Below are 14,299 nucleotides of genomic sequence, written 5' to 3' on the forward strand. Positions count from 1 at the left end.
TCACCTCATAATGCCATTCATACTGATAGTAAAATACATGCACACAGCACTTGGCAGAGTAGTAGACTGGAAATAATATTATAAAGGAGATTTAAAACTCATCTGAAACTGTTGGTTCTTTTTAGTGCTGCACCTATTATTAAAACCCCCATTTCTTGATAAATAGCAAAAGTGAATCATTTATCATACTTACATTTGATCCATCTTGAATTGACTCTTGTGTAGGGTGAGAAAGAGGGGTTTATTCCCATTCTTCTGCATATGGTTAACCAGTTTTGCCAACATCATTTGTTGAAGAGGGTATATTTTTTCCAGTGTATGTTTTTGGCCCCTTTGTCAAAAATGAATTGGCTGTAAGTGTGTGGATTTGTTTCTGAGTCTTCTATTCTGCTCCAGTGGTCTATGTGTCTCTTTTGTGCCAATATCATGCTATTTTGTTTACTATGACTATGTAGTAGAATTTAAAGTCAGTTATTGTAATGCCTCCTGCATGGTTTTTGTCGCTGAGAACTACTTTGGATATTCTGGGGTTTTTTTTGTTGCTACAACTGAATTTTAGAACTGATTTTTCTATGTTTCTGATGAATGACCTTGGTAATTTAATGGCTATTGAATTGAATCAATAGATTACTTTTGGAAGAATGGCCATTTTTCTGATATTTATTTTGCCTATCTATGAACATGGAAAATCTTTCCATTTCCTATGGTCTCCTTCAAATTCTTTTTTCACTGTTTTATAATTTTCTTTATAGAGATCGTTTACTTCCTTAGACTTATTATAAAGTATTTTGGGTTTTTATTTGTGGGATAATCTATGTTTCCTGGATTTCTTTTTCAGAGTATTTATGGTTGGTGTATAGGAAAGCTTCTGATTTCTAAGATTAATTTTAGAGCCACTTTGCTGAATTTTTGGATCAGTTCTATAAGCTTGTTGTTGAGTTTGTTAGGTTTTCTAAGTAAGTATCATGCCATCTGCAAAAAGAGATAGTTGTAGTTTTTCTTTTCCTATTTGTACTCCTTGGTTTCCTTCTGTTGCCTTATCACTGTGGCTAGAATCTCAAGTACTGTATTGAAAAGAAGTGGCATTAAGGGATATCCTTGTCTTGTTCCTGTTTTTAGGAGGAATTCTCCCAGTTTTTTCCCATTTAATATGGGGTTTGCAGTGGGTCTATTGTATATTGTCTTTATAATGTTGAGGCATGTTTCTTATATTCTGATTCTCTGCAGTGCTTTCATTTTTCTCATTTAATACTTTTTATTTATTTTTTAGAATTTTTATTGATATATTGTAGTCATACATCTAAATGGGGTAAAAGATGGTAGATACATACATGCACACATCACTCATTTAGCCCTTCCCCAAACCCCTCCTCCTTTTTTATTCTCATGTTTGGATTAGTGGTTGACTTTAATATGTTTGTGAATGTACATCATGTACGTTAGAAAATTTCCCACATGGATTATAAAGCTATGGGATATGTACAGAATGGAATTTTACCCAGCCATAAAGAAGAACAAAATTATGTCATTGATAAGGAAATGGACAGAACTGGAGAACATTTTGCTAAGTGAAATTAGTCTGTCACAGAAAGTAAGAAATTGGATGTTCTCCTTTATATGTGGAAGCTAGGGAGAAAATGGGTCATAGGAGGAACTCTAGACTAAGAAGGAGAATCTATAGCTCTGCAGTACTTTTAGCATAAATAAGTGTTGGATTTTGTCAAATGCTTTTTCAGCATCTATTTAAATGATCATGTGATTTTTGTCTTTGGTTTTGTTTATGTGATGAATTACATGGATTATTTTTTGTATGTAATGTGCACATAGTATTAGGTGGTCCAAGTCACAGGTTTAAAAACAAAATCAAAATTAAAGAGCTCCACCAATGACTGGTTACCATAGCAGTATACAAATTGCTAATTTTGGAAAACATCTTTTATCTTTTGTATTGTGGGCATTTTAATTTTACATATATTTGGGTACAGAATGTTAGAAAAATATTTGCACACAACTCTTATTGCTCTCCCCACCAACTTCCCTCTCTACCCTGCAAGTCTTTGAGATTGGGATTGGCAATTTTGTATATGTTCATAGCATGACTTCTATGATTCAGTTCTTTATTGAGGGGATAAAAACATGTTTAAAAAGCCACAACTTGAAGTGGAGAGAGTCTAACAGGCAAGTGGTCCTCCCTGGTATGAGGAGCTGTTTAGCAGAGCTGGAGTCCCAAGGGGGCAGCAGGACCTTCAGCTGGTCTTCATCCAGCTACCTGGTCACCACAGTCGCCATCACGCAAGGGATGACCACCAGCAGTGACACCGGGCTCAGTGTGATCCAGGCATATGATGCCAAAACCCGCCGCATTCTGGTGAGAGGAAGGTTGTTGTGATAATGCAGGCACAGAAGGTGACACAGATGGCCTCTCCTAACCCCTCCTGATCCCCAGGCCTTCTTACATTCCTCATTGGAGATTTCAGTTCATTTGCCCAAGTTCACTAAAAAAAACAAGATTAAAATTAAAGCAAAAGAAAAATAAAACGTACTCAAAAATGAGTAGTGTGGCGGCGGCAGCGGCGAACTCAACGGATGGCTACAGCAAGACGAGGTGAGCCGCTGCGGAACAGCCAGGCGGGATCTTTCGGCGCAGACAGCATTTAAAGCTCCCAGTGGCTGAGCTCAGCACACGCTGCAGGGATTCAGAGTGGAAATCAAAACCAGAGAAGAAAAAATATGCCAGCCTCACGGTCGAGGGCATGGCAGAGGCGCCATATTGTTACCGGCGGCGGCAGCAGCAGTGAATTCACCGAGTCCAGTACAGCTACATCTGCGTACTCAAGAACAGTGAGTCAAATTGCGGGCCACAGAGGAGAAATCCCAGTATTGTGCCTCCTGGGACTTGACCCAGTGAGGGAGTGGTGGTGGCAGAGATATCACACCATAGGAGAACGTGCAACCTGGCACCCCCCATAGTTTAAAGCAGCCTCTATCGACTCCCTGGGTCGGAGACTCTGTGATACAACCCAGTAAAGGAGTAGTGGGGTCTGAGATAATACAGACTCGAGATCCAGAGCACCTTAAGTGAAGCCATAGTGACCCAAGGGAAGAACCCAGAGAAGGCACAAACCTCCGAAATCATGGGAAAGAGGAATAACACTGGAGTAATGAATGCGCACAACCCCACAACATCAGAACCCGATAAAACAGAAAATCAGAGATTTCTAGAAGATCAAATCAGGAAAATAACTGTAGAAATAATAGAGGTGCTTCGAAAAGAACTCAGAGAGAGCCAAAAAGAGATAAAGGATGCAATTAATGAAGTAAAGGCCTCAATTCAAAGCACAAACAACCGATTAGACCACATGGAGAACAGAATCTCGCTCTTAGAAGATGAGCAATCCAAAAATGAATGCATAGTTTCTAATCTAGAAAAAAATATCCAACAGCAGGAATCTGACATTGAAGAAATATGGGCCCATCTTAAGAGAGCTAACCTAAGAATAATTGGAATAGAGGAGGGAAAAGAAAGTGATACCAAAGGGATCAACAATCTCTTCAAGGAAGTAATAGCAGAAAATTTTCCAAATATAGAGCAAGAGGTTGATACACAGATCCAGGAAACTTATAGAACTCCCTTTAGACAGGATCGGAGAAGAGGATCCCCACGCCATATAATTGTCAAAATGACCAATGTGGAAGCCAAACAGAGAATCTTAAAGGCAACAAAAACAAAGGGCCAAGTGACATTCAGAGGCAAACCAATTAGAATCACTCCAGACTTCCCAAACCAAGTCATGAGAGCCAGAAGGGCTTGGAGTAACATATTCCAAACTCTGAAAGAAAACAACTTCCAGCCAAAAATTTCCTATCCAGCAAAACTTTCTATCAAATTAGATGGAGAAATAAGAAGCTTCCATGACAAACAGAAACTGAAGGAATTTATGTCTTCAAAACCTGCGCTAGAGAAAATACTCAAAGAGATTAACTACAAAGAAGAAATAGGTAACACTCACCAGAACCAGAGAAACAAGAGTTTCCATCCAACAGACAATTAAGATTGGTTATCTGTGGAGATTCATTATTTATGTTAGTCTTTTACCTATCTCTAAATGGTATTGTTTGCCTTTATTGTTGTTAATTTTTAGGATTTCTAGTTGGAATATTAATATACCTTCAGATATAGCATTTGGAAATATTTTATCCAATTCTATTTTTTTTAAATTTATTTATTTATTTATTTATTTATTAAAAACTTTATCTCAAGGGTGTTCTACCAATGAGCTATATACCTAGCCCCCACCCCATTTTTTTTAATTAATTTATTTTTTTAAATTGGTGCATTGTAGTCATATATCAATCACATTGGAGTACAAGACTTGAGAGGATATACAAGCACACATCATCCAATTAGCCCTCCTCCAGCCCCCGTCCCATTCCCTCCCCCTCCCTCCATCCCACACTTCTTTGGTGATTTACTTTGATACATTTATTTATGTATCTCCTGCATTTTAAAGAGGCTCCGTCCTCCAGTATTACATACCCTCAGATTGGTCACATTAGTTGCTTCACTATAGGGCCCTTTCTATAGCTCAACCTCTTCCTGTTGCCCTTTTCCTCCTAGTTATTGCTGATTAAGAGAAGCGTCTGATTTATATTTTCTGCGATATTTCTCTGTGCATGCTGCGTTGCAAGTACCAATCCCACTCTTGATGGTCCCAGTAGTGGCCTGGCTACTCAGTGGACTGATTCAGACTTCGCTGGCTCACGCAGCGGCCTTGCCTCATGGGAGGACCCAGTTCTGGTCTCGCTGGCCCCTGAACCGGTCAAACCCCTAAGCTGGCTTTGGTCCCGACCTTGGAGGCCGCAGGAGTGAACTTGCCTCACGCCATGCTCCGATGCTGGCCATTGGCCCCTGCACCGGTCTAACCCCTTGACAGGCTCTTATCCTGGCCTCAGAGGCCCCAGTACCGGCCTTGCCTCAAGGCAGGCTCCGATGCCGGCCTCGCTGGCCCCAGCACCGGCCTAACCCCTCGGCAGGCAACGATCCCGGCCTCGGAGGCCCCAGCACTGGTCATGCCTCAAGGCAGGCTCCGATGCCGGCCTCGCTGGCCCCAGCACCGGCCTAACCCCTCGGCAGGCTCTTGTCCTGGCCTCGGAGGCCCCAGTACCAGCCTTGCCTCAAGGCAGGCTCCAATGCCGGCCTCGCTGGCCCCAGCACCGGCCTAACCCCTCGGCATGCTCCGATCCCGGCCTCGGAGGCCCCAGCACTGGTCATGCCTCACGGCAGGCTCCGCTGCCGGCCTCGTTGGCCCCAGCACTGGCCTAACCCCTCGGCAGGCTCTTATCCTGGCCTCGGAGGCCCCAGTACCGGCCTTGCCTCAAGGCAGGCTCCGATGCCGGCCTCGCTGGTCCCAGCACCGGCCTAACCCCTCAGCAGGCTCTTATCCTGGCCTCGGAGGCCCCAGTACCGGCCTTGCCTCATGGCAGGCTCCGATGCCGGCCTCACTGGCCCCAGCAGCGGCCTAACCCCTCGGCAGGCTCCGATCCCGGCCTCAGAGGGCCCAGTACCGGCCTTGCCTCAAGGCAGGCTCCGATGCCGGCCTCGCTGGCCCCAGCAGCGGCCTAACCCCTCGGCAGGCTCCGATCCCAGCCTCGGAGGCCCCAGCACTGGTCATGCCTCAAGACAGGCTCCGATGCCGGCCTCGCTGGCCCCAGCACCGGCCTAACCCCTCGGCAGGCTCTTGTCCTGGCCTCGGAGGCCCCAGTACCGGCCTTGCCTCACGGCAGGCTCCGATGCCGGCCTCGCTGGCCCCAGCACCGGCCTAACCCCTCGGCATGCTCCGATCCCGGCCTCGGAGGCCCCAGCACTGGTCATGCCTCACGGCAGGCTCCGCTGCCGGCCTCGTTGGCCCCAGCACCAGCCTAACCCCTCGGCAAGCTCTTATCCTGGCCTCGGAGGCCCCAGTACCGGCCTTGCCTCACGGCAGGCTCCGATTCTGGCCTCGCTGGCCCCAGCACCGGCCTAACCCCTCGGCAGGCCCTTATCCTGGCCTCGAGGCCCCAGTACCGGCCTTGCCTCAAGGCAGGCTCCGATGCCGGCCTCGCTGGCCCCAGCACTGGCCTAACCCCTCGGCAGGCTCTTATCCTGGCCTCGAGGCCCCAGTACCGGCCTTGCCTCAAGGCAGGCTCCGATGCCGGCCTCGCTGGCCCCAGCACCGGCCTAACCCCTCAGCAGGCTCTTATCCTGGCCTCGGAGGCCCCAGTACCGGCCTTGCCTCACGGCAGGCTCCGATGCCGGCCTCACTGGCCCCAGCAGCGGCCTAACCCCTCGGCAGGCTCCGATCCTGGCCTCAGAGGCCCCAGTACCGGCCTTGCCTCAAGGCAGGCTCCGATGCTGGCCTCGCTGGCCCCAGCACTGGCCTAACCCCTCGGCAGGCTCCGATCCCGGCCTCGGAGGCCCCAGCACTAGTCATGCCTCAAGGCAGGCTCCGATGCCGGCCTCACTGGCCCCAGCACCGGCCTAACCCCTCGGCAGGCTCTTGTCCTGGCCTCGGAGGCCCCAGTACCGGCCTTGCCTCAAGGCAGGCTCCGATGCTGGCCTCGCTGGCCCCAGCAGCGGCCTAACCCCTCGGCAGGCTCCGATCCCGGCCTCGGAGGCCCCAGCACTATTCATGCCTCAAGGCAGGCTCCGATGCCGGCCTCGCTGGCCCCAGCACCGGCCTAACCCCTCGGCAGGCTCTTATCCTGGCCTCGGAGGCCCAAGTACCGGCCTTGCCTCATGGCAGGCTCTGATGCCAGCCTCGCTGGCCCCAGCACCGGCCTAACCCTTCAGCAGGCTCCGGTCCCGTCCTCGGGGGCCCCAACCCTGGCCTTGCCTCACGGCAGGCTCCGATGCCAGCCTCGCTGACCCCAGCACCGGCCTAACCCCTCAGCAAGTTCTGGACCCGACCTCGGAGGCCCTAGCACAAGCCTTGCATCATGGCAGGCTCCAATGCCGGCCTCGCTGGCCCCAGCATCGGTCTAACCCCTCTGCAGGTTCCAATCCCGGCCACAGAGGCCTCAGTAGTGGCCTTGCCTCACAGCAAGCTCCGATGTCGGCCACTGGCCCCGGCGCCCGCCTAATCCCTCAGCAGGTTCCGATCACTGTCTCTGTGGTTATTATTTCAAAGGTTCCAGTTGTAATGTATCAGATCTCTGCCTCCCCCGAATATTGGCCACTGGCATTGCCACTGCCTCCACCGTTTCAAATCCTTCCCAGGCTCTTTTTCCACTCTGAATGTTGTCCAGTGTTCCTAAGCATGCGTGATGGTAGCATTCGACATTTGGTGTAATTTCTCCAAAAAAATAAAGTTGGTAAGATCCGGTTTCTGCTTCTCCTTAATACAAGTCTCCACCACCATCGCGAAGAACTCTTTCAACACCGCATTTCTCTTTGGTCTCCGCTAAACTCTCTCCTTATATGTGATGTCTGAGATTCTTAACAATATAGAGAAATAGCAGTCCTCTTTCACGGAGAATTTTTCCATAAGTTCCAGTGCATTTAGATAAGTTTTGTCTGCATCTCCAGTGTCCTGGCATCCATAACGGCTTTCTTACCACCTCTCCGATATTTTTCTTTATCTTTTTCTGTTCTGGGCCCGGTTTCTCCAGGGGTCTGGCGTGCTACTCGCAGTTCGGCCGGGGCCCAGAGTCCCGCGATCCGGGCCCCAGCTGGTGTGCCCTGTGCTCGACCCCCGCCCAGAACCCAGCGTCTTACCGGGCCTTGTTTCTCCAGGGGTCTGGCGTGCTACTCGCAGTTCTGCCTGGGGCCCAGAGTCCCGCGACCGGGGCCCCATCTGGCGTGCCCAGCCCGCGACCCCTGCCCAGAACCCAGCGTCTTACTGGGTCTGGTTTCTCCAGGGGTCTGGCGTGCTACGCGCAGTTCAGCAGGGGCCCAGAGTCCCGCGACCCGGGCCCCATTAGGCGTGCCCCGCCCGCGACCCCCTATTTTATCCAATTCTATTAATAACTTTTAACTCTGTTTACATTGTCTTTGGATATACAATATTTTCTTTTATTTTTTAGGGAGTTTGTATATTCTTCTGTTGCCTGTGCCATTGAAATCATATCCAAGAAATCACTGCCAATTTCAATGTTGTGAGGTTTTATGACCCAGATTTTCTCCCAAAAGTTTATAGTCTTAAGATTTATATTTAGGTCTTTTATCTATTTTGAGTTAATACTTGTATGTGGGATTAGGTAAGGGTCCAATTTTATTCTTTTCCATGTAATTATTATTTTTCAACAATATTTAGTTAAAAGATTATTATTTCCACCACCAAATGTTCGTGGAAACCTTGTCAAAAATAACTTGACAATATAGGGAAGAATTTAGCTCTAGGCTTGTATTTAACTCCAATGGTCTATATATCTGCCTTTAGAACAGTGCTACACTGTTTCAATTTTTGTAGCTTTATATGGTTTGAAATCAGAAAATATATATCTGCTAGCTTTGTTCTTTTTCAAGATCGTTTTGGGTATCTAGAATTCATATTCCATATTAGGATAGATTTTTTTTCTGAAAAATAAATATATAAATATATGATAGTTTCACCTAAAAAAACAAAAAAATATGCTTTGGTAAGAAAGAAAGCAAAAAGAAATATTGAAATGTTATCTTTAAATCATCAAACGCTTGGTATCAGACAAATGAAACTGTTATGTGAGATTATCATTTTTAATTTGGGATAAATTGCTATAATACTAGATGTCAACCACTAAGCCAAGCATGGGAAGGAGGGATGGGGAGAGAATGGGGTGGGGATCGGGTGGGGGCTGACTGGGCGATGTGTGCATGTATGTCTACAAAAGTTTGTATCCCACTATGATGTATGAATACAGTGCACCAATAAAATAAAATAAAATAAAATAAAAAATGAAAAAAAAGCCACAACTTCAAAAGATAGCTCAATGAACTCTAAAAATTTTAATTGACACCCATATCCATAACTGGTCCAGGTTATTAGTTTATATTTAAATAAATATGCCTGTTTCCCTATTTCCTTATAAAAGTTGTTTTAGTTGATAACACACATTTTGTCAACTACTTTCAATGATTTTAGCAAAAGAAAAATTCAACTGAGTCAGGCATTGTGGAACATGCCTATAATCCCAGTACTGAAACATGAGTATCACAGGCTTAAGATGAGCCTCAGAAATTTACTGAGGTCCTCAGCAACTTAGTGAGGCACTATTTCAAAATTTAAAAATCCCATATATATTATGTTTTATATAATATATTTTATATGTAGTATACAATGTATATAAAATATACATTATATTTTATATGTGTATGGCTGGAGTGCATGGAGTGCAGGTTAGAGATAGAATGACCTCGGGTTCAATCCTGAGTACTACTAAAACACAAGTAGAAAAAAAGGGAAAGAACAAAGGAAAGAAGGAAGGAAGGAAGGAAGGAAGATTCACCTATTTACCTGAGGGTGGAGTATTTAATGCTGCAATGTGATTTTTTTTGTATTAATAAGAAACTAATTTTCTTGGTTAGAACAAAATAAAATATAAGATATTAATACTTAACATAAAAATCTATTGTAGAAATATTAAGGGTCCAGAGGTTTATATATTTCCATTGCATAGATATCTTTTTTCAGGCTTTTCTTCCCTTCCAATGTATAAATCAAACTCTGACCTTTAATACAGTCCATCTTAATACAAAGAAGTCTAAACATCATCTAGAGGGCTATGATACTTTGTACATTCATTTTATGATACCTAGTTTATTTTTATTTGGCTTTTGCATTCTGCATATATGCTGGTCTCCTTGAAGTGTCCCCCAAAACAGCAAATGTTCCTACCACAGTGAGTTTGTGCTTCCTATTTTTTCTGCATGAAATTTTCATTCTCCCATTCTAAATCTATATACTTAATAAAATGTCACTATACCGTACAGGTTATTATGGACCACCCTATGTACAATGTTCTCTCTGCCCTGACCTTCCTTTTATTGACTGAGCGATCTTATTGCTACTTGTCAGACTAAATCAAAATTAACTGACTACAACAATGTCCATTTAGCCCATCAATAAAAAGTAAAAATAAATACCATACACATAAGGATATGCTTGAAATTTATTGCTTTGAGAAAAAATGGATTTCTGTTACTAAGGATCATTAATAAAATCAATTTAACAGTTTGAAATTGAAACTGTCTAGTAAAAGAGAAATTAGGAAGACAATTATCACAAAGCACAGAGAACAAACTAAATCATGATCTTCTGTATTCCACATTGTGTTTTTTTCCTTCTACCAACACATGATGGAAGCATGTGATTAAAAAAAAAAACATGTGTAGTAGCTATTTGTTGGACTCAGACCTATATAGAAAAAAAGAGAGAATAACAGATTATCTATGAAACTTTAAGTGTTACAAAAATATTTATACTCAGAATTGGTATAGACTAATTATAAATAAGTTTAGAAAATACAACCCCGTGTCCCAGAGAGAATTTCTTTCAGAGAAGAATATTCACTACTTGGTTAACAAATATCTGAAAAACATTTATCATACTGCTTCTGTAATGTGAATTTCTTTATAGCTATCACTAACCTATTTCCATAAGCCTATACATAATCTAGACAGTTTGCTCATTCATGTCTTCAAAATAGCACTTTTAATGTATCTTCCTTGATTAAATATCTTAATCTATTAACTATGCCTGAAGGAGCATATTTAGACTCTTCCATTTTATCAATGGTAACCAGAAATTCAAATGTAATAAAATCTCACATCACATATAAAAACATTTGAGATTCTATTGATAATTTCACCTTTGACTTGTGGGCATTGCTCTTCTCTCCAGAAATATTGCTATATTTTATAAAATACTTAATCTTTCAGAGAATTGTTGTAACTAACTCTAATGTCTAAGTAGGAAACTTTGTCTTTATAAAATGAAATTGATAGAATTTCTTATATTTTCCTTTTCATATTTTTGTAATTTTATAATTGTTAACTAGAATTCCTTAATGCAAGACTTTTGGAAGTTTTGGGCTATAAATCACTCAGAGAAGTTATTACTGTTCATAAGTAGACTCCATCACTCTAGACATGGCTTCATGATTTAAATTTCTTACAAGTCCCTAGACCTTGTTTATGCAGCAGCTTCAAAAATTATGTTTTATAAAAGTTTTTTTCTTTTTGGGGGGAGTCTTAATGATTAAACCCATTAGGTTTATTCTTTCACTGAGATACACTCTCAACCACTTTTTAAATTTTTTAAAACTTATTTTTGGTGGTACTGGGGGTGGAACCCAAAGGCTTTCTACCTCCGGGCTATACTCCCAGACCTTTTTAAAATATTTTATTTGGAAAGAGGGTCTCACTAAGTTGCTGAAAGCCTCACTAAGTAGCGGAGGCTGGCTTCAAACCTGTGTGATCCTCCTGTCTCAGTCTCCTAAGCCCGGGGATTACAAGTGTGCGCCACCACGCCTGTCTACTCTCGGCCATTTTTATTTTTCACTTTTAAATTGAGTCTTTCTTGCTACGTTGCTGAGGGTGGCCTTGAACCTGTTATCATCCTGCCTCAGCCTTCCAAGTACTGATGTTATAGGATTGGGCCCATCGTATCTTATAAGAAAATAAAATTCCTTCCTTCCTTCCTTCCTTCCTTCCTTCCTTCCTTCCTTCCTTCCTTCCTCCCTCCCTCCCTCCCTCCCTCCCTCTTTCCCTCCCTTCCTCCCTCCCTCCCTCCTCCACTCCCCTCCAACCCTGGTACTGAATATTAAACAAAGGAGTGCTCTACCTCTGAGCTACATGTCCAGTCCTATTTTATTATTTATTTTGTCTTGCTAACTTGTGGAGGGCTTCACTAAATTGCTGAGGTTGGCAGTGAACCTGCAATCCTCCTGTCTCTGCTTCCCAGGTAGTGGTATTATAGGTCTGTGCCACCAGGCCCAGCTGAGGAAAAAATTAAACAACATGCAGGCACAGCTCTACTGGCAGGATAGGCAATGATTTTACATCTAAGCAATTATTATCATGGGCTATTAGGTACAATATCATTTATTAGTTTAATTCAATAAGGTATTTAAGTGTTATTATTATACCACTGCTACTTATTATCTAATTGTAGTTGAGAGGAGATTATGAACAGTGGAAGGTCATGAGAGGGGCAGTTGTCAGGCCAGGACACACAGGGGTATTCTCCAGCCCAGATCCCAGCCCCTTCACAGGATCAGAATAGCAACTTCCACTCAGAAGCACTTAGATGAATAAATATACTACATAAGATCAATGTTACACATTTCATAAAGTGTATTTGCATTTCATTTATGACTTGATTTTGCTTTCTTCCTTTACCTGTCAGCACTGAAACTTCTGAGAACTCTTAAAATATCACCATATCCAGCTTACCTCTGCACTATTGTCCTGTGGTTACTGAAAATCAGGGTAAATATATCCATTGGGTCTTATATATATATATTGACTTTCTTGGGATGTAGAATCTTGATCAAATGGTAGAACTCGATATCCGCCATCCCTTCCCTGCATGTACACACCCACACACACACACACACACACACAAGAAAATCATGAAGACATGAGACAATGCTAGTGAAAGTGTTTAAAAATAATTGTAAAAAATGGCATGATTAAAATCAGTATACCCTTATATATTAACTACATGATTATTTTCCAACAGTTAAGTTTTCGATTACTTATAATAAAATGCTTAAGAAAATGTATAAAAACAAACATTTAGATTACTTCTTGTTTATTGGCACAGTTGTGATTCAGTAACACATTTGGGACCACAGATTGTAGCCGGACACTTTGAATAGGCTTTATACTTTAAATGTTATTAAATCACTTCCAATCTAAGTACCTTGTTAATCCTCAAATATCAAAGGAAGGAAATATTTCCTAATTCTAAATGAGTCAGAGACTCTGTATATCAATCTTTCCTTTTCTTCTTCAACTTTTGTGGTACTAGATATTGAACCCATGGTTTTCTACCTCTGAGATACACCCCAGGCATTTTTTAATATTTTTCTCTAAGTTTCCCAGGGTCTTGCTAAATTGCTGGAGCTGGGTGCAAACCTGTAGATCCTTCTTTGTCAGTCTCCTAGGTACTTGGATTACAGGGATGCTCCACCATGCCCAGCTCTGTATCAATACTGAAGATATGAGTATACTGTCTCTTTGAACTTTCATGATCTTTAACATGTGGATAAGCACATATCCTTTTTCTTTCCATTTGGAACTTTTAATTTTGTGCCATTTTATTCCTTTGTTTTCTTTGTTATAATGTTGAAATATATTATTATGGCAAGTCAAATAATTTTAATGGCATCAATAAAGTAAATGACTACACATATCATAAAAAAGCCTGAAAAAGAGAAAATAAAATTTATTTCATTTAAATAATGTGTTAAGTGCAGTGTGAATGTGACAGAATTGTTTCATACCACAGAAAAACGTGATGATCTAATAAAGGGAAGAATACACAGCTTCTACCATTTTCTCTATTGAAAAATCAAGATGGACTTCACTCACATGAAAAGAAAAAGCAGAAGGCTCTTGACAATTCACCCCCCTCCCCACGCCAGAGGCACTGCAGGCATTTATAATAGGAAATCCTGTGTCACAGCTCCTAAAACCAATAACATATGCTACCAGGTTATGACGTCTTAGATTTTTTTTTTTTTGGTTACTTTATGTGTTTTACCAGGAGTGGAACACACATCCTTTTGACTCTGGGGCTCTACCCTCAGACCTATTTTATTTTTATTTGAAAACAAATCTTGCTAAGTTTCTGAGAGCCTCAGTAATTTTCCAAGGCTGACTTTGTGCACCACCTCACACAGATGACACCCTGGTTTTAACCAGAGGTAAAAAAAAAAAAAAAATATTGAAAACTCTTGACTAGTCTCCTGCTGAAAGATACCATGTTGATATTTCTGCCTTTTCAGGGACTTGTATAGACTGATATCTACCTCTAGTTGTTCCAGTGATTTTTAACTTTTCTAAACAGACAAGATACATTGCCTATCCTCCTTTGGATGAAGTAAATATTTGGGTGGTCCAACATAAATAACTTGCTCTGCAGAAGGTCCAGAAAACACTGGGTAAGAACTGCTTATACTCTCAGGGTTCTGGAGAAATGTCGATGTGGCTACACACTTTTCTATTTCACCAGAAAACCACCAAGCAGTCCGGCCTACTCAAATCTATCCCTGAAACAACTAGGCAAGCTACCCTGCATGACTTGGCATGCATACCAATAATATCGCAAAGCTATGG

The 14,299-nt window shown here is 42.7% G+C and overlaps 1 protein-coding gene across 1 annotated transcript in view; it reads left to right on the top strand.

Moving 5' to 3' along the window:
• Positions 1-2,197: 2,197 nt before the first annotated feature.
• Positions 2,198-14,299, top strand: part of CSN2 (casein beta) — a gene marked incomplete at both ends in the record, with an annotated part of 104,427 nt that continues 92,325 nt past the window's right edge. The window contains one exon of the mRNA XM_080697227.1: positions 2,198-2,368. Within this exon, the coding sequence (XP_080553353.1) occupies positions 2,198-2,368 (171 nt within the window). The remainder of the gene's footprint in view (positions 2,369-14,299) is intronic.

Source organism: Muscardinus avellanarius, assembly GCF_963383645.1.
Source record: "Muscardinus avellanarius genome assembly, chromosome: 6".
NCBI lineage: Eukaryota > Metazoa > Chordata > Mammalia > Rodentia > Gliridae > Muscardinus > Muscardinus avellanarius.